We start from the raw sequence: 18,972 nt of genomic DNA on the forward strand, positions 1-18,972 counted from the left end.
GACCGCGCCCACCAGGGGCCCAGGCCGGGACCGCGCCCACCAGGGGGCCAGGCCGGGACCGCGCCCACCAGGGGGCCAGGCCGGGCCACGCCCACCAGGGGCCAGGCTGGGACCGCGCCCACCACAGGCCCACGGGCCGGGAGGTGGCTGTTGGCCTGGCTGGAGAGTCGGGGGACACCAGCCGGCCGGGGGAACAGAGAGGGGGCCCTGTGGCTAGAAAGGAGCTGGCTATTTTAATGGATTGCTTTCTGGTCCGCAGCCATGGCCTCCCTCCGGCTACTTCCCGGGCGGGCTGATGAGCAGCAACTTCTCGTTGGTGGCCTTCATCTTATTCCACTCCTTGCGGTAGCCTTTTAAGGACATCTGCGGAAGGAAAGGGGGAGAGGGGAGAGGTCCCTTGGGAGATGCGGACTGTGACTGGTCAGAACACAGCCCTGGATGGGGGCGGGGGGGGGGGGCAGGGCGTGGCTGCCCAGGGGCGCCTGGGAGAGTCGCCAGCCCTTCGGACCTCAGGGAGCACCAGTGGTGCGTGGATCACCGATTGATGACCGCTGCTCTGAAAGCGCTGGCTTCTGGCCGGTGAAGCGAGAAGTCGCAGGTTCCTGCTGGGATGCTCTGCTACTTCTCAGCTTCAGGTCTGACGGGCCCAAGGCTGGCTCCCAATTTACTTCCTGCGGCGGGAAGGGGAGCCAGGGCCCAGGTGTAAGAGCGCGGCTGTCCTCTCGGTATGTCTTTTAGGAAACGTTCTTTTCCATCGAGTTTTTATTGATTTCAGAGAGGAAGGGAGAGGGAGCGTGAGAGGGAAACATCCATGATGAGAGAGAATCGGCCGCCTCCTGCCCGCCCCCTACGGGAAGCACAGACTGACCCAGGCCAGGTTGCGCACTGAGTGTCATCTAGGAACCAGAGGGCCATGGCTTGATTCCCAGTCGGGGCACAGGCCTGGGTTGCGGGCTTGATCCCCGGTAAAGGGCGTGCAGGAGGCAGCCGATCAAGGATTCTCTCTCATCGTTGATGTTTCCATCTCTCTCTCCCTCTCTCTTCCTCTCCGAAATCAATAATTCAAAAAAAAAAGTTCTTTGTTTCAATATAAGGCTCAAAGCAACTGTGGCCATCGATTCCTCTCAGATGTTACGAGTCCAAACATCTGTATCTTTAGCTCAAAAACAAACTCGCAGACAAAAATGGGAAGGGCATGAAAGGCTGCCCACCCGGGGCCTCTTCAGGGGGGGCGGGGGGGGGCCTACCTCCGCGATCTCCACTTTCCTCTCCCAGACGCGGATGGTCTTCTCCAGGTCCGCGTTGAAGATCTTCTCCTTGACGTACGTCGTCACGGGCGGCGCTCGGAACTCGGCCATCTGCTTCCGCAGCTGCTTGTTCAAAGCCTCGGCTTTGGCCCGGTCCTGGGTTGGGAAGGACCGAGTCACCGGGCCCCGCCGCATCTGGCCCACTGGGACTTGCTGGCCCTCCCATCTCTCCCCAGTTGCAGCGTAGTTCTGAAAACAGTGTTTAACTTTTCAAAGGAGTGGGGGGAATCACGAAAATCTCATTTTTTAATAGATTGTGATGTTTTCATCCAGTTCAGAAACGCCAAGTATAGCTTAAAAGTCTCTTTTCCTTCCTCCCTCCCTTCCATCCCTTCCCTTTTCCTTCCTTCCTTCCTTCCTTCCTTCCTTCCTCCCTTCCTCCCTTCCTTCCTTTATTAAGAGAGAAACATCGCCCTAGCTTGTCTGGCTCAGTGGATAGAGCATCGGCCTGCGGACAGAAGGGTCCCGGGTTCAATTCCAGTCAGGGGCACATGCCTGGGTTGTGGGCTCGATCCCCAGTGTGGGGCGTGCAGGAGGCAGCCGATCAGTGATTATCTCTCATTGTTGATGTTCTATCTCTCTCCCTCTTCCTTCTCTCTGAGATCAATAAAAAAATATTTTTTAAAAAAGAGTCCTCATACACAGTTAATACTCTATAAATGTTAACCATTATAAAGAAAAAGAGAGAGAGAGAGAGAGAGAAACATCAATTGGCTGCCTCCTGCACACCCCCTACTGGGGAGTGAGGCGGCGCCTCAAGCATGTGCCCTGACCGGGAATGGAGTGGAACCAGCAGCCTCCTGGTGCATAGGATGACACACAGCCAACTGAGCCACATAGTCCAGTGTTCTTTTTTTTCTTTTTTAAACTTCACCTGAGGAGTGAGGATATTTTCTCATTGATTTTTAGAGAGAGTGGAAGAGGGGGAGGAGGGTGAGAGAGAAAGAGGGTGGGGTGGAGAGAGAGAAACATTGACATGAGAGAGACACATCCATTGGTTACCTCCCGACTTGCAACGCAGGTACGTGCCCTTGACTAGAATCGAACCTGCGACCCTCCAGTGTGCAGGCCAACACTCTAACCACTGAGCAACACCAGTGGGACCAAGCCCAGTGCTCTTTATCCCCCACTTTCCTAAAAAAGAGTCCTCCTCCAGTCCCATCCTGGGTGCATTTAACTGGCAGAAATTCAACTTGATGTGCTCAGCAGAACACTGAGCGTGCGCAATCACAAGGTGGATGATGCCACATCTTTTCACACAGCGACACAGGGCCCGGCGGGAGCCCAGGACGGAGGTCAGGTCTGCCGGCCAAGCATCCGCCGACCGAATGAGAGCCGGGTGCCTCAGGGGCTCCCTCTCCTTCACACGGGACACTGCCCCTCGGGGTGCGTACTTTCTTCATATCAGTTACATCGTTACAAACGTGTCATTTTTCGCAAGGTTGTACATGCAACACTTTCAATATTTTATTTTATGGGGCATTTAAGGAATTCTTGAGGAGGATTTGGGCTCTACACGATTTCTCTACCTTGTGAGCTGACTCTAGAACCTAAGCCAGCAGCGGAAGGCCGCTCTGCTAGACTGCGAGCCTGCAGGTACCACTTTCTCCTATGACAGAATTATATTGATGTTTTTTATGGTGTCGCCTTTTCTAAAAAATCAAGGTGGCTTGTCCTGGCTGGTTTGGCTCAGTGGTTGGAGCGTCGGCCTGAGGACCGAAGGATCGCCGGTTCGATTCCCGGTCAAGGGCATGGACCTCTGTTGCAGGTTCCCCAGGCCTGGTAGGGGCACGTGTGGGAAGCAACCAATCAATGTGTGTGTCTCTCTCATCAGTGTTTCTCTCTCTCTCTCTCTCTCTCTCTCTCTTCCTCCCCCCTTACTTTTACTCTCTCTAGAAGTCAATGGAAAAAATATCCTCTGGTGAGAATTAAAAATAAAAAATCCAGGTGGCTTGGATCTTGGTGGACAATGACTCCAGCCCTTGCAAACACCAGAAATGGCACCTTTAACCCTCTCTTACCTCCTCCACTTGTAGAATTTCTCTTTCAATTTTTTCAAGCAGCTCGTGTCTCAGCAGGATCTCCTTCTCCAGATTGCTGGACATTTCCATGGCTCGGTGTAGCTTGGTCTGAAAGAGAACAGCACAGCCTGTCTTGAGCAGAGCTGACCACGAGGGGGCGCCACCAAGGACAGGCGGCTGTTTGTGAGGCAGGAGAGGAGCAGGGCCGTGGGACCGTGGCCGGCCCTTCTCACGCGCCCAGGTGTTCAGCGTCCTGGTGTCTAGGTGGCGGGGAGGAGAGAGGCCTGGGAGTCTCATCCTCACCTGCAGGGGGCGAGATGCTGAGACCCAACCCAACTCTCACCCCACCACTTACTAAGTGTCCCTCTGCCTGTCCGACCGGTCCCTAGGACGTGCACTGACCACCAGGGGGCAGACGCTCAACGCGGGAGCTGCCGAGCTGCAGTGACTTGGCAGGGGAGGTTCTCGGGTGACACCCGAAACCAGAGAGGAGGGAGCCCGATTCCTCCTCGCAGGGCCTCGCGATTCCACCTTCAGCCGTGGGTTATGTTGTTGCTGGAGCGCTGTCAGCCCCGAATCTAGTTTCCTGCACACTAGCGTTTGCATTCCACACCCTGTACGACAGCAACTCTGCAGAGGGATGTCGACGAACCAGTTTCGGCCTGATCCCGGCAGGCCAGGCTGAGGGACCCCACTTGACAGAGGGACCCCGCGGCTGGCCGGGGAGGGACCACAGGAGGTTGGCTCCAGGGTGTGTCTGGCCTGTCTAGCCCAGTCCCGCCCTGCCAGCCACCTTCTAACTAATTTCCTTTCAATGTGCACGAATCCATGCACCGGGTCACTAGTCCTCTAATGATCGGACAGAACAGCACCTGCTAACAGAACCCATGCTGTCCTCAGTCCTGGGGATTGGGCAGGTGGATATACCGGGGTGGGGGGGGTGGGTTTGGGGAACACCTTTGAGTTCTCCCTACCATAGGGCACCACTAGTTTACAGTCGGTGAAGAGTGACCTGGGAGGGTGAAGTGGGTCAGGAGGGTCAAGTATATGGTAACGAAAGGAAACAAGAGTATACAGATGTTGAATTAGGATGTACATCTGAAATTGATATAATGCTATTAACCAATGTTACTCCAATACACTTAATTTTTAAAACCCAGTTAATGAATATCTACTTATGCCTGGCCAGTGTGGCTCAGGGGTTACACGTCGACCTATGAACCTGGAGGTCCCGGTTTGATTCCAGGTCAGGGCACATGCCTGGGTGGTGAACTCGATCCCCAGTGGGGGGCGTGCAGGAGGCAGCCCATCAATGCCTCTCTTTCATCATTGATATTTCTCTCTCCCTCCCTCTCCCTTCCTCTCTGGAGTCAATAAAAATATATTTAAAAAATTAATATCTACTAAAAAAAGAAAGAGTGACACATCACAGCTGTCCTCAAAGGATGGTAACATACCAGACCCTCCTCCCAGTGGGCGCTTGTGGGCACAAAGTGGGAGAAAGCAGTGCCCCCTAGAGGGAGGCTCACTCCAAACTTGCAGAAGTGACCGTGTCTGCCTCCTTCCCGGCTGTGCCCTCAGCACTTAGCCCTGTGCCTGGCCTGGTGCTCAGTCCGTGTGGTAATAGAGGAAAGTTAATCTGCGTGTTTTTGACAAGATCGCCCACACGGTGTGTGATACTCACGTGACGTGGTCCCTCCTGCCCCCCTCCCACCCCCTCAACACACCTGAAGCGCCAACAGCTCCTGGGACCATGGTAGCCGCGCACCTGCTGGCCAGGCACTGCCCTTGGTGCTGGGGGCACGGCACCGACCAGCCTGAGCCCCGGGGCACACAGACCCACCTCCAAGACGGGAAGCATGGCGCCGGGTCCCCAGGGGAGGCCTGACCTCACCACGCACAGCTGTCGGCCTGCCTTCCCCCAGGAGGTGAGCTCTGAGCCGCGGAGGGAGTGGGCCCCTCGCTGTGTCCACTGCAGGGCTCCCGGGAGCGGCTCTGTCATCTGCTGACGATTATCTGGCACCAGCGCAGTGGCCCCTGGAGTTTGGACTGAAACGGCTCCTGTTCTGCCCACCGCAGCCCATGCCCCTGCTGCCCGGGTACCGAGACGCTGACCACCTGCACTGTGTGTTCAGACATGTCCCCACGAGCGCCGGCCCTGCCACCGGCCAGGTTCATCTTATAAACCAGAAGTTCCACTCAGAGCTCTGGCCTCTCCCCGCAAGATCAGACAGGCCCTGTGCTATGCAGCTGGGTGGGCAGGATAAGGTCGAGGTCCAATGTGATGACGTGATGTAACCTGGTGCTGCTCGGCGCCCCCCCAGCGAGGGCCTGGAGTCCGGAGGATGGCTCCGTCTCCAAACAGCAGGGATCAGATAAGCCTGCAATGGGCGAGATAAGCTCCAGGTGATGACCTGCTGCATGGTTACGACACCATCGTGGGTGATGGAGTTTCAGAATCCAGCACCATACGGTCTGCACACCTCACGCCAGGGCAAGACACGTGCTTAAGTTTGACAGGCGCTGGGCCAGGAGTCCCAGCAGCCACAAACCTGCTGTCTGAACCTGCAATCACCCTGCCTCTGGGCCTCGGAAAATACTGGACGAGCATCAGCCTACTCTGAACACATTCCAAATCACTTTTTAAAAAATATATCATTTTATTGATTTCAGAGAAGAAGGAAGAGAGAGATAGAAACATCAGTGATGAGAGAGAATCATTGATCAGCTGCCTCCTGCACGCCCCCTCACTGGGGGTCAAGCCAACAACCCGGGCATGTGCCCTGATCGGGAATCAAACCCTCACCTCCTGGTTCACAGGTGGACACTCAACCACTGAGCCACGTGGGCCAGGCCCAATTCACATTTTAAAGTGACACCGTGTGGGCCAAACAATGCCCTTATGTGAGCCACCGACACCCGTAGCCACTGCTGCTACCCGGCTCCCAGACGGACAGGAAATAGTTTAGGTTTTGCAGGCCAAGAGGCAAAATTGAGGATGTTATATAGTTAGTTACACGAACAAGAGAAAAAAACCCAGAATTTTCCACAACTGTTTTATTGATAAGATTTCAAATGTCAGAATGAAGTACAATATTTTGGACGACAGGTCTACTAAGGAGAAGAATGGAATTTCTGGGGGAGAAACTGGTTTCGTGTAATTGGGTTTCAAAGGTAGTGTTCTCTACCAAACAGGTTGCAAATGTTCTGTGAAAACCATTCCTGGCTCACCGGCTAGTGGGCCGGGCCCACGGGCCCACGGTTGGCTGACCACCGCATCGGCCGGCTGCTAACAGGGTGACCCCCAGCCCAGCCTGCTGGAGACAGGCCCTGCTCACGCCTATGGCCCTGCTTAGTTATTAATAGCGCCTCTCTTTCTCCAAAAAGGGTTCGGTGTGGATGAGGACTTATTCAACATTGTTCTGATTTATAGCCAAGATGGTTTTCCTTTGCAGGGTGTTAAGCAGGGGATGCTTTTTATGTGCTTAAACAAAACAGGGCCCTCAATGTGGTTAGCTCTCAAAACTCACCGTGCATAACAATCATCTGGGGAGTTAAAAAAAAATAAAGATGCATGGCCCTCACCCCCTAATTCAATTGGTCGGGGTGAGACCAGGGTGTCCTTACATCTTTTTAAAAAAGTAGAAGTGCCTGGCTGGTGTGGTTGAGCGTCGACCTATGAACCAGGAGGTCATGGTCCAATTCTCGGTCAGGGTACGTGCCCAGGTTGGGGGCTTTATCCCCAGTGTGGGGCGTGCAGGAGGCAACCGATCAGTGATTCTCTCTCATCGTTGACGTTTCTATCTCTCTCTCTCTCTCCCTTCCTCTCTCTGAAATCAATAAAAACATTTTTTTTAAATAGAAGCTCCTTGGGTGGTTCCAATGCGCAGCCAGGGCTGTGAGAACATCGGGGTGCTTCAGGAGGCGTGGCTTTCACAGGAGAACTCGGGGTGTGGGGGTGGGGGGGGGAGACTGAAAGCCACCTCCTCCCTGTGGGAACCGCCTGTGGCAGGGGGTGGACCTTACTTTGTATGAGTTGAGGACCTGCAGGGTGGTCCCGGACGCCAACTTCAGCCGGATCAGCTCCTGGTTCCTTCCTTCGATCGTCTCTAAGAACTGAGCATTCTCGATCTTCAGCTGCTGAAAATCTACGTCATGGAGGGCCTCGCCCACCTCTTCCTTCTGCAGGTCAGAGGGGAGGGAGAAACGACAGGAGGGAGTGACTTCCGAGCGTATGGCCCACACCCTGCGACTCCGGGAGAGATTCTGGAAGCCAGGCCTCACTCAGTCATTCAACAAACACAGCCTGCGGATCTGCGTGGGGCCAGGCGTGGCCCTGGGGACAGGGATCTGAGCGTAAAGGCTACTCCCTGGCCTCATGGAGCGCATCCTCGGTGAGGGTTCACAGACAGGTGCGGGGTGGTGGGACGGGCAGGAGCATCGGGCACTTGGAGGCCCCTGGGCCGGGCCAGGGAGAATGGAAGGCGGGGGCAGGCACGGCTTCCCTCCCTCTCAGCTCCCTCTCCTCCGTGAACTCCAGCTACCGATCCTCTAATCCCAGAGTTCCTACGGAGGCACAGGGCTCTGGTCTGGCTACTCAGAACAGACTGGGGCGAGATAGATCATGTGAACTATTCTTCACGCGACCCTTTCCTGGGGGGCGGGGGGGCTCTGGTTCTTGGAGTGTGGCCTGGGCCCCAGCACCGCCCCAGCTGAGCTGTCTCCAGCAGGTGACCTATGGCTAAGCCATCTGGCACCGGAGCAGAGATGTTGGGGGTCAAAGTAGAGGAGCTTGCATTTGTCCTCAGTCACTTTGTGCCGTCCCAGCTTGTGGAGTCTTTCGAGATCCCACGTCCATCAAGCACGCGTCCCTGGACGAGTTAATTCTGCCCGATGTTGCGTCACTGTCCGGGGCCACCTCCGACGTGCGTGCCATCGGGGCCCAGGTTCAAGCTCACAATGAACCCCTTGGGCGAGGAGGGGACGGAGCCCTGTCATCACACCCCGGAGACCCTCCGCACGTCCGCCTACCGCCTTCGGGTCAGCTGTCCAAGGACCCGCCGAGGCACACGACAACCCTGCCACCCCGGCCACATCCCCCAAACCGCCCACAAGTACGACGCGATGAGGGCCTTTTAAATTCAAGCCGACTCTGTCTACGGATTTACCAGCACAGAAACTGTATTAGCTTCCCTCGGCTGCTGTGACGAATCGCCACACGCTCAGTGGCTTATCAAACAACACAAATCCACTACCTCACGGCTCAGGAGGCCAGAGCCCGAGGCAGTTCTCTGGGCTGCAGTCAAGGTGCTGGCAGGGCCGCCTCCTTCCGCCGGCCCCTGGGGAGACCGCCTGATACGCCCCGGTTGTGGGTTTGCTCCCCGGTCGGTTAGGGCACATACACGAACCAACCAATGAATGTGTCAATAAGTGGACCAACACATTGACCACCCCCCCTCTCTTCTGTCCTCTCTCTAAAAATCAATAATAATTTTTTTTTTAAATACATCAGCCTGGCTGACTTGGCTCACGGGTTGAGCAGTGACCTGGGAGCCAAGAGGTCACTGGTTCAATTCCTGGTCAGGGCACCTGCCTGGGTTGTGGGCTTGATCCCCCGTGGGGGGCGTGCAGGAGGCAGCAGATCAATGGTTCTCTCATCATTGATGTTTCTCTCTCTCTCTCTCTATCCCTCTCTCTTCCTCCCTCTCCTTTCCTCTCTGAAGTCAATAAAAAAAAAATTTAAAAAGCACATCACTCTGACTTCTGCTTCTGTTACCACATCTTCCCTCCTCCTCACTGGACGCTTGTGGTTGCGTTGAACCTTCTCAGACAACCCAAGATTACCTCTCCATCTCAAGATCCTTGACTGTAATCACATCTGTAAAACCCTTTGCCGTGTGAGGTGACGTATGCAGATTCCAGGGATGAGGACACAGACATCTTCGGGTGGGCACTGTTCTACCGACCACAGTGACTTAAAAAACAGAAGAGGCCACATACCTGCCTCAGTTGCAAAAGCATCTTTTTCCTCGAGACTTTGAGAGAAACATTTTTCAAACGTAATTTATCCTTCATATTATCCTGAAAAACAAAAGCACATTTTAATCCATTTCTCTTCTTCTTCCCTGTTGGTTTGAAACGGTTGGTAAGTCTGAGGCTACAAACCAAACCTTGAGCCCTAACAATCAGTCACTTATTTTAAGGTCCTTTTACATCTACGCAAGCTGGTGTTGCTGTAGCATTCCATTCATCACCAAGAAGGGAGGAAACATATCAGATCTTGAAACAAATAGCAACAATAAAAACAAGTCCTCCATCTGAGATACTGTTGATACTCACCCTGCCTGACTGACTGAGCCCGGATAGATTTGCATTCTAAAGCGCGCACACACACACACACACACACACACACGTGGGGAGATGTAAAAACCCTGACATGGAGCAATGCTGATGCTGGGCCAGCTGCAGGGGGGCTGCCTCCCGGGACCCCGTCCATGTCATCCTGCAATGACTCTCCTCTCCCTTTCCAAGCGCCAGCCTCCTGCCAACTCACCCTCCGGCGGTTCGCGTCCTCAATGTACTTCAGCACTTTCTGAGTGGCCAGGATGCTCCCTTTCTTCTTGCTGATCGTTTTCAAAATATCTTTTTCAAACTCTTGCATTGCTTTCTGAACTTCCTCCATCCGAATTTCAGCTTCCTCAATGATAGCCTGGGGGAGTCAGCACAGAGAGAGAACAGTTTCCAAAGGTTCTCAAGGATGTATCCCACCTTCTCAGGCCTCCTTGTGCCCAATATACTATGTTTCTTCTTAGTCTGAGAATCATACCCTTAAGCTGCAGATGTGACTACACGAATGTTATTATGCAAAAGCATGCCTCAAAAAAGTTGACAGTAAACATAAAAAGGCGGCAAACAACAACAGAGCCTCAGGGATCTTTATAAATATGTATTTTCATGTCTAAAATATTTATCCATTAAAATTATAACATTAAGATAATATATAATAATAAAAGAGTACTATGCTAATTGGACCAGATGTCTTCCTGACGAAGCCGGGGTTTTTGAGGGAAGCCCGGGTCCCGGGTGCCAGAGGGAAGCCGGTGCCGGCAGCCAGGGGAAGGAAGGCCTACTCTTTCGCGAATTTTGTGCATCAGGCCTCTAGTATGATATATGATATGATATGATACACGATATATGATATGATATAATATATGATATAATATAAAAATATCTGGAAGATATGCACCAAAACATTAACCACAGTCACAGCAGGAGAGATGGATTAGTGGGAGACAAAGAAGCACTCTTATCCCGGCCGGTGTGGCTCAGTGGTTGAGCGTTGACCTATGAACCAGGAGATCATGGTTCGATACCCAGTCAGGGCCAGATTGCAGTCTTGATCCCCAGCGTGGGGCATACAGGAGGTAGCCGATGGGTGACTCTCATCATTGATGCTTCTATCTCTCTCTCCCTCTTCCTTTCTCTCTGAAATCAATCAATATTTTTTTAAAAAGAACTCTTATTACACACTCTGTAATTTGAAAAAAGGTGCTATAAATGAATATATGTATCAACATGGAAAGAGATTGTTAAGTGATAAAATAGTTGATAAGATAATATGCATCTTGCCAAAACCGGTTTCGCTCAGTGGATGGAGTGTCGGCCTGCGGACTGAAGGGTCCCAGGTTCGATTCCGGTCAAGGGCACATGCCTGGGTTGGGGGCACATCCCCAGTGGGAGATGTGCAGGAGGCGGCTGATCGATGTTTCTCTCCCATCGATGTTTCTAGCTCTCTATCTCTCTCCCTTCCTCTCTGTAAAAAATCAATAAAATATATATTTTTTAAAAAAAGATAATATGCATCTTTTTATAAAGAAGTTCATATATGCATATGAATATGTTTTCAAATGTGCTTCTTTTAGCTTACCCATGTGTTTAAATTTTGCTACAACAAATAGAAATTGTCTTTAAATAAGAAAACACAGAAACACACATGTTAATTTCAAGAATAAAATGAGAAGCTATCGGTAGCTTCAGACCTTTTCACTGGGCGCCAAGAAGCCTCTGGCCTCAGCCTCGTGCCTCCCCGCCGTCTTCACTTGCTGGGACATCGACCCACCTTAAACGCCACCTCCGGCAGGTCGATCTGCTGCTCAGTCCCCCTCAGCGGGGTCTTGCCTTCTAAGACATCCAAGATACACTGTTCGGCCTGGCTTCCAAGGTCTCAGCCCCACCCAGCCTGGCTTCCAAACACAGCCTCTAAAACACCCTCTCCTGTCATCACGCCCGCCCCCTCGGTGTCAAGAACCATGCCCGCCTTCACATCCTGGCTCCTGTCATTCACCTTACTGAGAGGGGGCCCCTTTCGTCCGCTTCCTTAACCGAATGCCCTCCTCCTCCGAGGCCATGCCAAGGCCCACGCCAGCCCCACCTCAACAAAGTCTCCGCCGACCACCCGCACGGTGATGTTTGCATCACACGACCGAGCCCGTGAGGATGATGCTACCACATCCTGGGCTCCTTTCACGTACTAGAATTCAGCAATGCCCGTTTGAGAAGAGGCAGAGGGAAAGTGGAGGGGGGAGCACAGCGGAGGGAGGGAGAGGAGGAGGGGTAGGCCTGTGCACACCAATGGCGACGTGAATCCCCAGATCTGTCCCTCTGAGGACAGTGAGCGTGCTCCTGTGTGTGCGCCCGCGTTTAGAAATGGAACAATTTAGAGCTAGAACAGAAATATCTGTTTTTCATACAACACGGCTCTCAAATACTAGTAGAAGCCCACACCTTCATCCCATGGGCAACCTCATTAACAGTCCCGCATCTTCCCGGGAGGAAAACTGGCCTTGTTGGTCTCCACAAGGCATGGACCACAGTCATGCATGTTGCATAGGGAGGGAGACTTCGGGATTTTTCAACCAACTCACTGAATTAAACCTCAACCCCCTTGTATTTTTTTTTTTTTTATTGCTTAAAGTATTACAAAGGGTATTACATATGTGTCCATTTTTTCCCCCCGCCCTAGACAGTCCCCTAGCCTCCCCTACCCCCCGGTGTCTTATGTCCATTGGTTATGCTTATATGCATGCATACAAGTCCTTTGGTTGATCTCTTACCCCCCTACCTCCTGCACCCCCACCCTCCCCGGCCTACCCGCTGCAGTTTGACAATCTGTTTGAGGCAGTTCTGCCTCTGTATCTATTATTGTTCAAAAGTTTATAATGGTCTCTATTATCCATGAATGAGTGAGATCATGTGGTATTTGTCCTTCATTGACTGGCTTATTTCACTTAGCATAATGCTCTCCAGTTCCATCCATGCCGTTGCAAATGGTAAGAGTTCCTTCCTTTTTAGAGCAGCATAGTATTCCATCGTGTAGATGTACCGACCCCCTTGTATTATTAAGAAATTATTAGTATACATTTTAAGGGTATTTATGATTATTATGGTTATTTTATTTTTTAAATATATTTTATTGACTTTTTTTTTTTAACAGAGAGGAAGGGAGAGGGCTAGAGAGTTAGAAACATCGACGAGAGAGAATTATCGATCAGCTGCCTCCTGCACACCCACAACTGGGGATGTGCCCGCAACCCAGGTACATGCCCTTGACCGGAATCGAACCTGGGACCCCTCAGTCCACGGGCCGACGCTCCATCCACTGAGCCAAACCAGTTAGGGCGGTTATGGTTTTTTTTTAAAAAAAGAATCCATATCTTAGAGACATATCCTGAAATATTTGCAGATGAACAAGATGCCCAGGATTCATTTCATGACAGCCCACTTGCCTGTTCCGGGGGGGGGGGAGCTGGTAGGGATATGGAGGAAACAAGAATGGCCATATGCTCATGGCTGTTGAATGTGGGTGCTAATATATAGGGGTTTCATTGTGCTAGCCTCTGTTCATTTGTATAATTTTGAAATTTTCCATTAAAAATTTTTTTTAATTTGTTTTCTCTTCAAGGAGGTGGTAAGTTCCTTAAAGGTAGGTCCTCTCCCTGGCCGGTGTGGCTTAGTGGTTGAGCATCAGCCCAGGAACCAAGAGATCCGCAGGCTCGATTCCCGGTCAGAGCACATGCCTGGGTTGAGGGTTCGATCCCCTGTGAGGGGCGTGCAGGAGGCAGCAGATCGATGTTGACGTTTCTCTCTCACCGATGTTTCTATCTCTCTATCCCTCTCCCTTCCTCCCTCTCAAAAGTAAATAAATAAATCAATACTAGTAAAAACATTTTTACAAAATAAAATAAATTAACCTAACCCATCATATCAATAGACAAAAAAAAAAAGAAAAAGAAAAAGGTAGGGCCTCAATTTGTCTTAATCGACTTGTATTTCTTTCAAAGTGCAATCACTTGAACATCCCATAGGTACTTCCGGTAAGATGGACGGGCGGAGGGAGCCCCAGTGGGGGGGCCTGCAGGGAGAAGGGGTTACCTCGTGATGCTGCAGGTCCCGCTCGGCGTTGGCCCTCAGGTGCCTTATTTCCTCCTTCGTGTCTTCCAGCTCCTTTCGCACGAGATCGCATTTTTGGTCAACGCTGAGGCTGGACGTCCGGTCCGGGCCTGAGCGGGATTTGGACTTGCGCCTGCCTCGCAACTGCACCTCAGGCAAAACAAAGCCGCTGTCAAGAAGGCGTTGGTCATAGAGCAGCTGAAGGTGGGCATGGACATGACCTCTCTGACCTGCTAGAAAGTACTTGAATGACAGCCGGAGGGAACAAACTCCAAGTGAGAGGATTCCGGATACTAGCCCGGAGGCGACACCTATTTCACCAGCCAACCTGAGGCCTAAGCTTGACAAGGAACTGAAAATGAATCAGGGACAGTGTCTCCAGGAGGGAGAGATGGTGAGTGAACCTGCTCTGGACTAGCATTCAAGTCCGGGCCAGGGAAAGCCCGGAGCTCAGAGCTTCCTGAGCTGAACACAGAAGAGAAATTGGATCCGGGGGGACAGGAGTCAGCAAAAACAAACAAAGAGACAAAAATGTTGGGTCTCCTCTGCATTTGAGCCACGGGTCACATGCAGTTGGCCCAGGAAATATGTGGACCTCAAGATGGGATTGCTTGGCTCTCAAAGGATAGGCTTACACACGATGTTTAATTAAAAAAAAAAAATTAATTAGCCCAGCCAGCATGGCTCAGTGGTTGAGCATCAACCTATGAACCAGGAGGTCACGGTTCAATTCCTAGTCAGGCACATGCCTGGGTTGCAGGCTCGATCCCCAGTGTGGGGTATGCAGGAGGCAGCTGGTCAATGATTCTCTCTCATCATTAATGTGTTTTTTTTTCTCTTTCTCCCTCTCTCTTCCTCTCTGAAATCAATAAAAATATATATATTTTTAAATTAATTACCCACACTTGAAAATCAGGAAATTCCACCAAAATAATTCAGATTTCCAGCTTCTCTTGAAAAATCAACTACTCTTGATAACCCCAGGCCACTTGGTTGGCCCTCATAGATGAAGAAGGAACTTTCCAGTGCCCACACAGGCCCACTTCACCTCTTTCTGTGCCTTGCTTGGCCCTGTAAACATTTTGAGTCTCCCAACTTAAGGGAACGATTTCAAACAAACTAAGATATATTCTGGGAGTGTCAATCACTATTAATTAAATCTGATTGCCTTCACACTGACTTAAAAGAGAAACCTTGAGAAGGAAGAATCAAAATAAGAACAGGGACAAAGTCATATGTCCTTGACTTGGCCAAAGGCAGTACACCAAAGGCAGATGCACAAATACCGCTTGCCTCTAAACTTTAGAGTCTAAAGGGACAAACTGAATGAAACAACTCTTCAATTGTGTACCTGTGAAAACTCTGTTCCTGATATTTTAATGTCAGATAACCGCAGCGTTCGCTGTTCCCTGGATTCCAGTTTATTTAAAAATTTCTGAAACATCTCTGTCTCCGTTTTGAGAGCAGAGTTTCCATAGCTGCAAGACAGAGTGTACCTGAGTAAGTTCTATTAGTAGGTATGTCAACACCAAATCAATAGTATTTAGCACTTCCTAGCTAGGCATGACCTTCTACAAGATACTTAACCTCTTAATGCCCCAGTTTCCTCATCTGTAAAATGGGAATAATCACAGCACCTACCTTTTAGGGTTGCAGTAAGGAATGTAAAGCCGTCAGGACAATGCCTGGCACATAGTAAGTACTATCTATGTATTTGATATGTTTTTAATACGTCTAATGAGCCACAGAATTCAAAGCAATAATATTACATTGAAAATTGTGGCTGGGATGAAGCTACAAGTTTCATCTTCAAGCATCTTCTAACCCATTTGTGAAATTCCTTCCGAATTAATTCATTCGTGAAGTCACATCCATAATCTTCAGATGTTTCCTTTGGTTTAATTTTTCAGTTTTTTTTTTTTTGTTTCCTCTGTCTTTGTTTCCTCACCCACCTTGGGAGTTACTGCACCATTATTATTTAAGATCACATATGCAAAATATTTGGTGCAGAATAGGCACTCAAAAAATAAGAGCTATTAGTGCCTTAGCAGGTTTGGCTCAGTGGATAGAGCCTCTGCCTGGGGACTGAAGGGTCCCGGGTTTGATTCTGGTCAAGGGCACATGCCCGGGTTGCAGGCTCCATTCTCAGTAGGGGGTGTGCAGGAGGCAGCCTATCAATGATTCTCTCTCATCACTGATGTCTCTCCCTCTCCCCTCCTCTCTGAAATCAACAAAAAATACATTTAAAAAATAATAAGAGCTATTAGTAGTTATACCTCAGTTCAAACCTAAACTGGTTATAGATGCCTAGCAGAACACCTATGTAGGCAGAGCCAGGATGCTCTGTGTGAGACCAATAAGTGGTACAATTACCTCTACTACATCATGGAATCTTGCCATCCAATTTACCTTCTATAGTCGATAGAAAACAGACTGCTAAAAATACAGAATACTGGGCCAGTCACTCTTTTGTTGTTCATCTCCATGCTTATAGGATGGTCCAGGCATAACTTGACTCCTACTAAAAATATCAGCTGCCACTTTCATTTTACCATAGATTCATAGCATTGGAAAGGTGGTCCAACCAGCCACCGCCGAGCAGAGGATGGGCTAAGCATACATTTTGGCACCAGGCAGACTGCAAGGCCGAAGCTCTGGCTTCACCCATTACGCTCCACTGGCCCCAGGCCCTCACACCTCCACATTGTTCTCACTCCATGGCTTGTTAGTTCAGTGGCGGGGGAGGGGGGGGGAAGGGGGGGGCACGCAGCGATAAAAGGCAAAGGCGACTATTTCCCCTACTTTGTGGGGGTCTCAGTTTCTCAGTGTTCAATGCGGTCTTTTTTTCTTTTTCTTTTTTTAAAAAATATATTTCTTTATTGATTTCAGAGAGGAAGGGAGAAGGAGAGAGAGATAGAAACATCAATGATGAGAGAGAACCATTGATTGGCTGCCTCCTGCACACCCCCTACTGGGGAACGAACCTGCAACCCAGGCATGTGCCCTTGGCTAGAATCGAACCTGGGACCCTTCAGTCCGCAGGCTGACGCTCTATCCACTGAGCCAAGCCGGCTATGGCTCAATGCGGTCTTGACCGGCTCTGAGGTCCAAGGCCACACGGTGAGTAAGGGCCGCCCCGGAAGCCAGCGGCCCCGTACCTGAGCTCTTCGACCAGGCTGAACAGCTGGATAACAGGCAGATCGTTCTCCTCCGCGATCTGAAATTCGCTGACAGTCGTCTCGGTGTCATCGTCATTCATCACGCTAACGAAGCGGCCCTTGCCAACGTCAGGTGTGGCCAACCCAGAGCGCCCGGTGCTGGCGGCTACGCGTCGCTCCGCTCGGGGGGCAACCAGGCAGTGCGTTGCCTGGCGACCGGACGCGGGCGTGGAGGGGCGTGGCTTCAAGAGGCCCCGCCCAGCGCTCCCCGCCCACCTCCGCGCTGCCTTGACCAGGTACCTCAGCGCGTTTGCTTTTACTTCCTCGACAATCATTCTTAAGATGATAATAATAGTAAGGGCTGCCTCTCCAGCACTTACTATGCCCTTGCCACCTTTGCAGCAGCCTTGTAATAATATCCACGACTCTCTTTACTCTCCAAACGAGGACACGGAGACGCAGAAAGTGAAATCCATTTGTTGGAGTGTTTCCCTTCCTCTACCTCGCTGTGAGGCTTCTACTCTGCTCACCACCTGGTGCTTCTTGCATACGAACTGCACTTTCTCTTAGGTACCGGTATCCTGCATCCCTGAAAGGAAAAAAAAAAAACCTGGCTGGTTATTAAATGAATATACATTCAAGAGACCGTTAGGCACCGAATGTGTCCTGAGCAGCTCGGGGGACTGCGTGGAGCACACCACGCCCACCCTCAAGGAGTTTCCGGTGAAATGATGCAAACAGTTCCCAAATCAGCTCGTTGCAACCCGAGAGGTTATGCCTCACACCGTTTCGTAGTTAACATCTCATCGGAGCCTCAAACGTGTTAAGGAATTGGTATTACTGTCTTCCTCTTACAGACCAAGAAACGGAGGGATAGAGTAGATTAGGTGAGTTGCCCATGGACACAGAAGAATGGCATCAAGCCCTAGCAGGTTTGGCTCAGTGCATGGAGCCTTGGTCTGCGGACGGAAGGGTCCCGGGTTTGATTCCGGTCAAGGGCATATGCCCGGGTTGCAGGCTCCATCCGGGGTAGGGGGCGTGCAGGAGGCAGCTGATCAATGATTCTCGCTCATCATTGATGTTTCTATCTCTCTCCCTCTCCCTTCCTCTCTGAAATCAGTAAAAAAAAAATTTTTTTTTTTAACGAATGGAATCAAGTTCTTAACTTCCACACTGATGTGCGTTATGGTCATGGCAGGCCTGGGTGAGCAGCAGGGTAGCTTTCTTCTGCCCCCGTTGGGATAGAAGAGGGCAGGATGGGCAAACTTCTCTGAGGGGTGGGGGAGGGGTGCTGGAGGTGAGTAGGAAGCAGCTGGGACAAACTGCTTAGGGTGAGGGTCGGCCACCTTCCCCCACGAGGAACACATAGTCACTAAACCCCAAGTGCTTTTGTTTTGCTGCTCAGGGGGCACAAGTTTGGGGCCAGAGTGGATTACTGAAGATGATAGAGAGCCTGAGCCCTGCCCCGCCTTCTTCTCTCTGGTGGTAGGCTCTTTGGGCTCTGGGAACAGTGCAGACCGCCTTCAGAAATACTTAGCATGCTCGTGGGCCCGGGCATACACATGGATGCCAGTCCCAAGAGGGACTGGGAAAAGATGTAGCGTGCAGCTGAAGTATGGTACCTATTTGCTTTGCTTAACAATAGAAAAATTATTTTGATTTTCTGAATTGTATACATCATCCCATTCGATTGAATGACTATCCCATTGATTGTTATCTTACTGGTTTTAGAAAGCACATTCTTCTGTACCTGGGAAACAGGACAGCGCAATTATCCTAAATTGTTTTAGTGGCCACAGATAATGCATTCCAGTTGACTCAGTGGTCCCAAGACCAAGACAGCGCAATTACTCTAAATTGCCTCGATGGCTCTAGGTAATGCATTCCTGGCAACTCAGTGGTCTCAAGACCCGAGGGCTCTAGATAATGAATTCCTGGCAACTCAGTGGTCCAGAGACCCAAAACTGTAATTTAGATAACATGCTGCTTCTGCTTCTGTAAACTGCTTTTTGCAAACCAGGTTCCTCATTCCAGACC

General features: G+C 50.9%; 1 protein-coding gene across 1 annotated transcript; it reads right to left on the reverse strand.

Moving 5' to 3' along the window:
* Positions 1 to 276: 276 nt before the first annotated feature.
* CCDC113 (coiled-coil domain containing 113) lies at positions 277 to 17,036 on the reverse strand. Its single transcript, XM_059665448.1, has 9 exons — positions 16,929 to 17,036; positions 15,129 to 15,284; positions 13,760 to 13,921; positions 9,882 to 10,037; positions 9,329 to 9,409; positions 7,355 to 7,510; positions 3,329 to 3,436; positions 1,248 to 1,403; positions 277 to 363 (listed from the first exon to the last, which is right to left on the reverse strand). Exons 1-9 carry the CDS (start codon positions 17,034 to 17,036, stop codon positions 277 to 279), a joined length of 1,170 nt encoding a protein of 389 aa, XP_059521431.1.
* Between the last annotated feature and the right edge of the window lie 1,936 nt (positions 17,037 to 18,972).

Source organism: Myotis daubentonii, chromosome 15 (genome assembly GCF_963259705.1).
Source record: "Myotis daubentonii chromosome 15, mMyoDau2.1, whole genome shotgun sequence".
Lineage (NCBI taxonomy): Eukaryota > Metazoa > Chordata > Mammalia > Chiroptera > Vespertilionidae > Myotis > Myotis daubentonii.

Excerpts from the sequence above, each read along its gene's own strand:
- CCDC113 (XM_059665448.1), bottom strand. The coding sequence starts at position 17,036 with ATGAATGACGATGACACCGAGACGACTGTCAGCGAATTTCAGATCGCG. Across the intron at positions 13,922-15,128 it reads CAGGAACAGAGTTTTCACAG|TTGCGAGGCAGGCGCAAGTC; the intron begins GTACACAATTGA and ends CCTGAGGTGCAG. Across the intron at positions 1,404-3,328 it reads AAATTCTACAAGTGGAGGAG|GACCGGGCCAAAGCCGAGGC; the intron begins GTAAGAGAGGGT and ends TTCCCAACCCAG.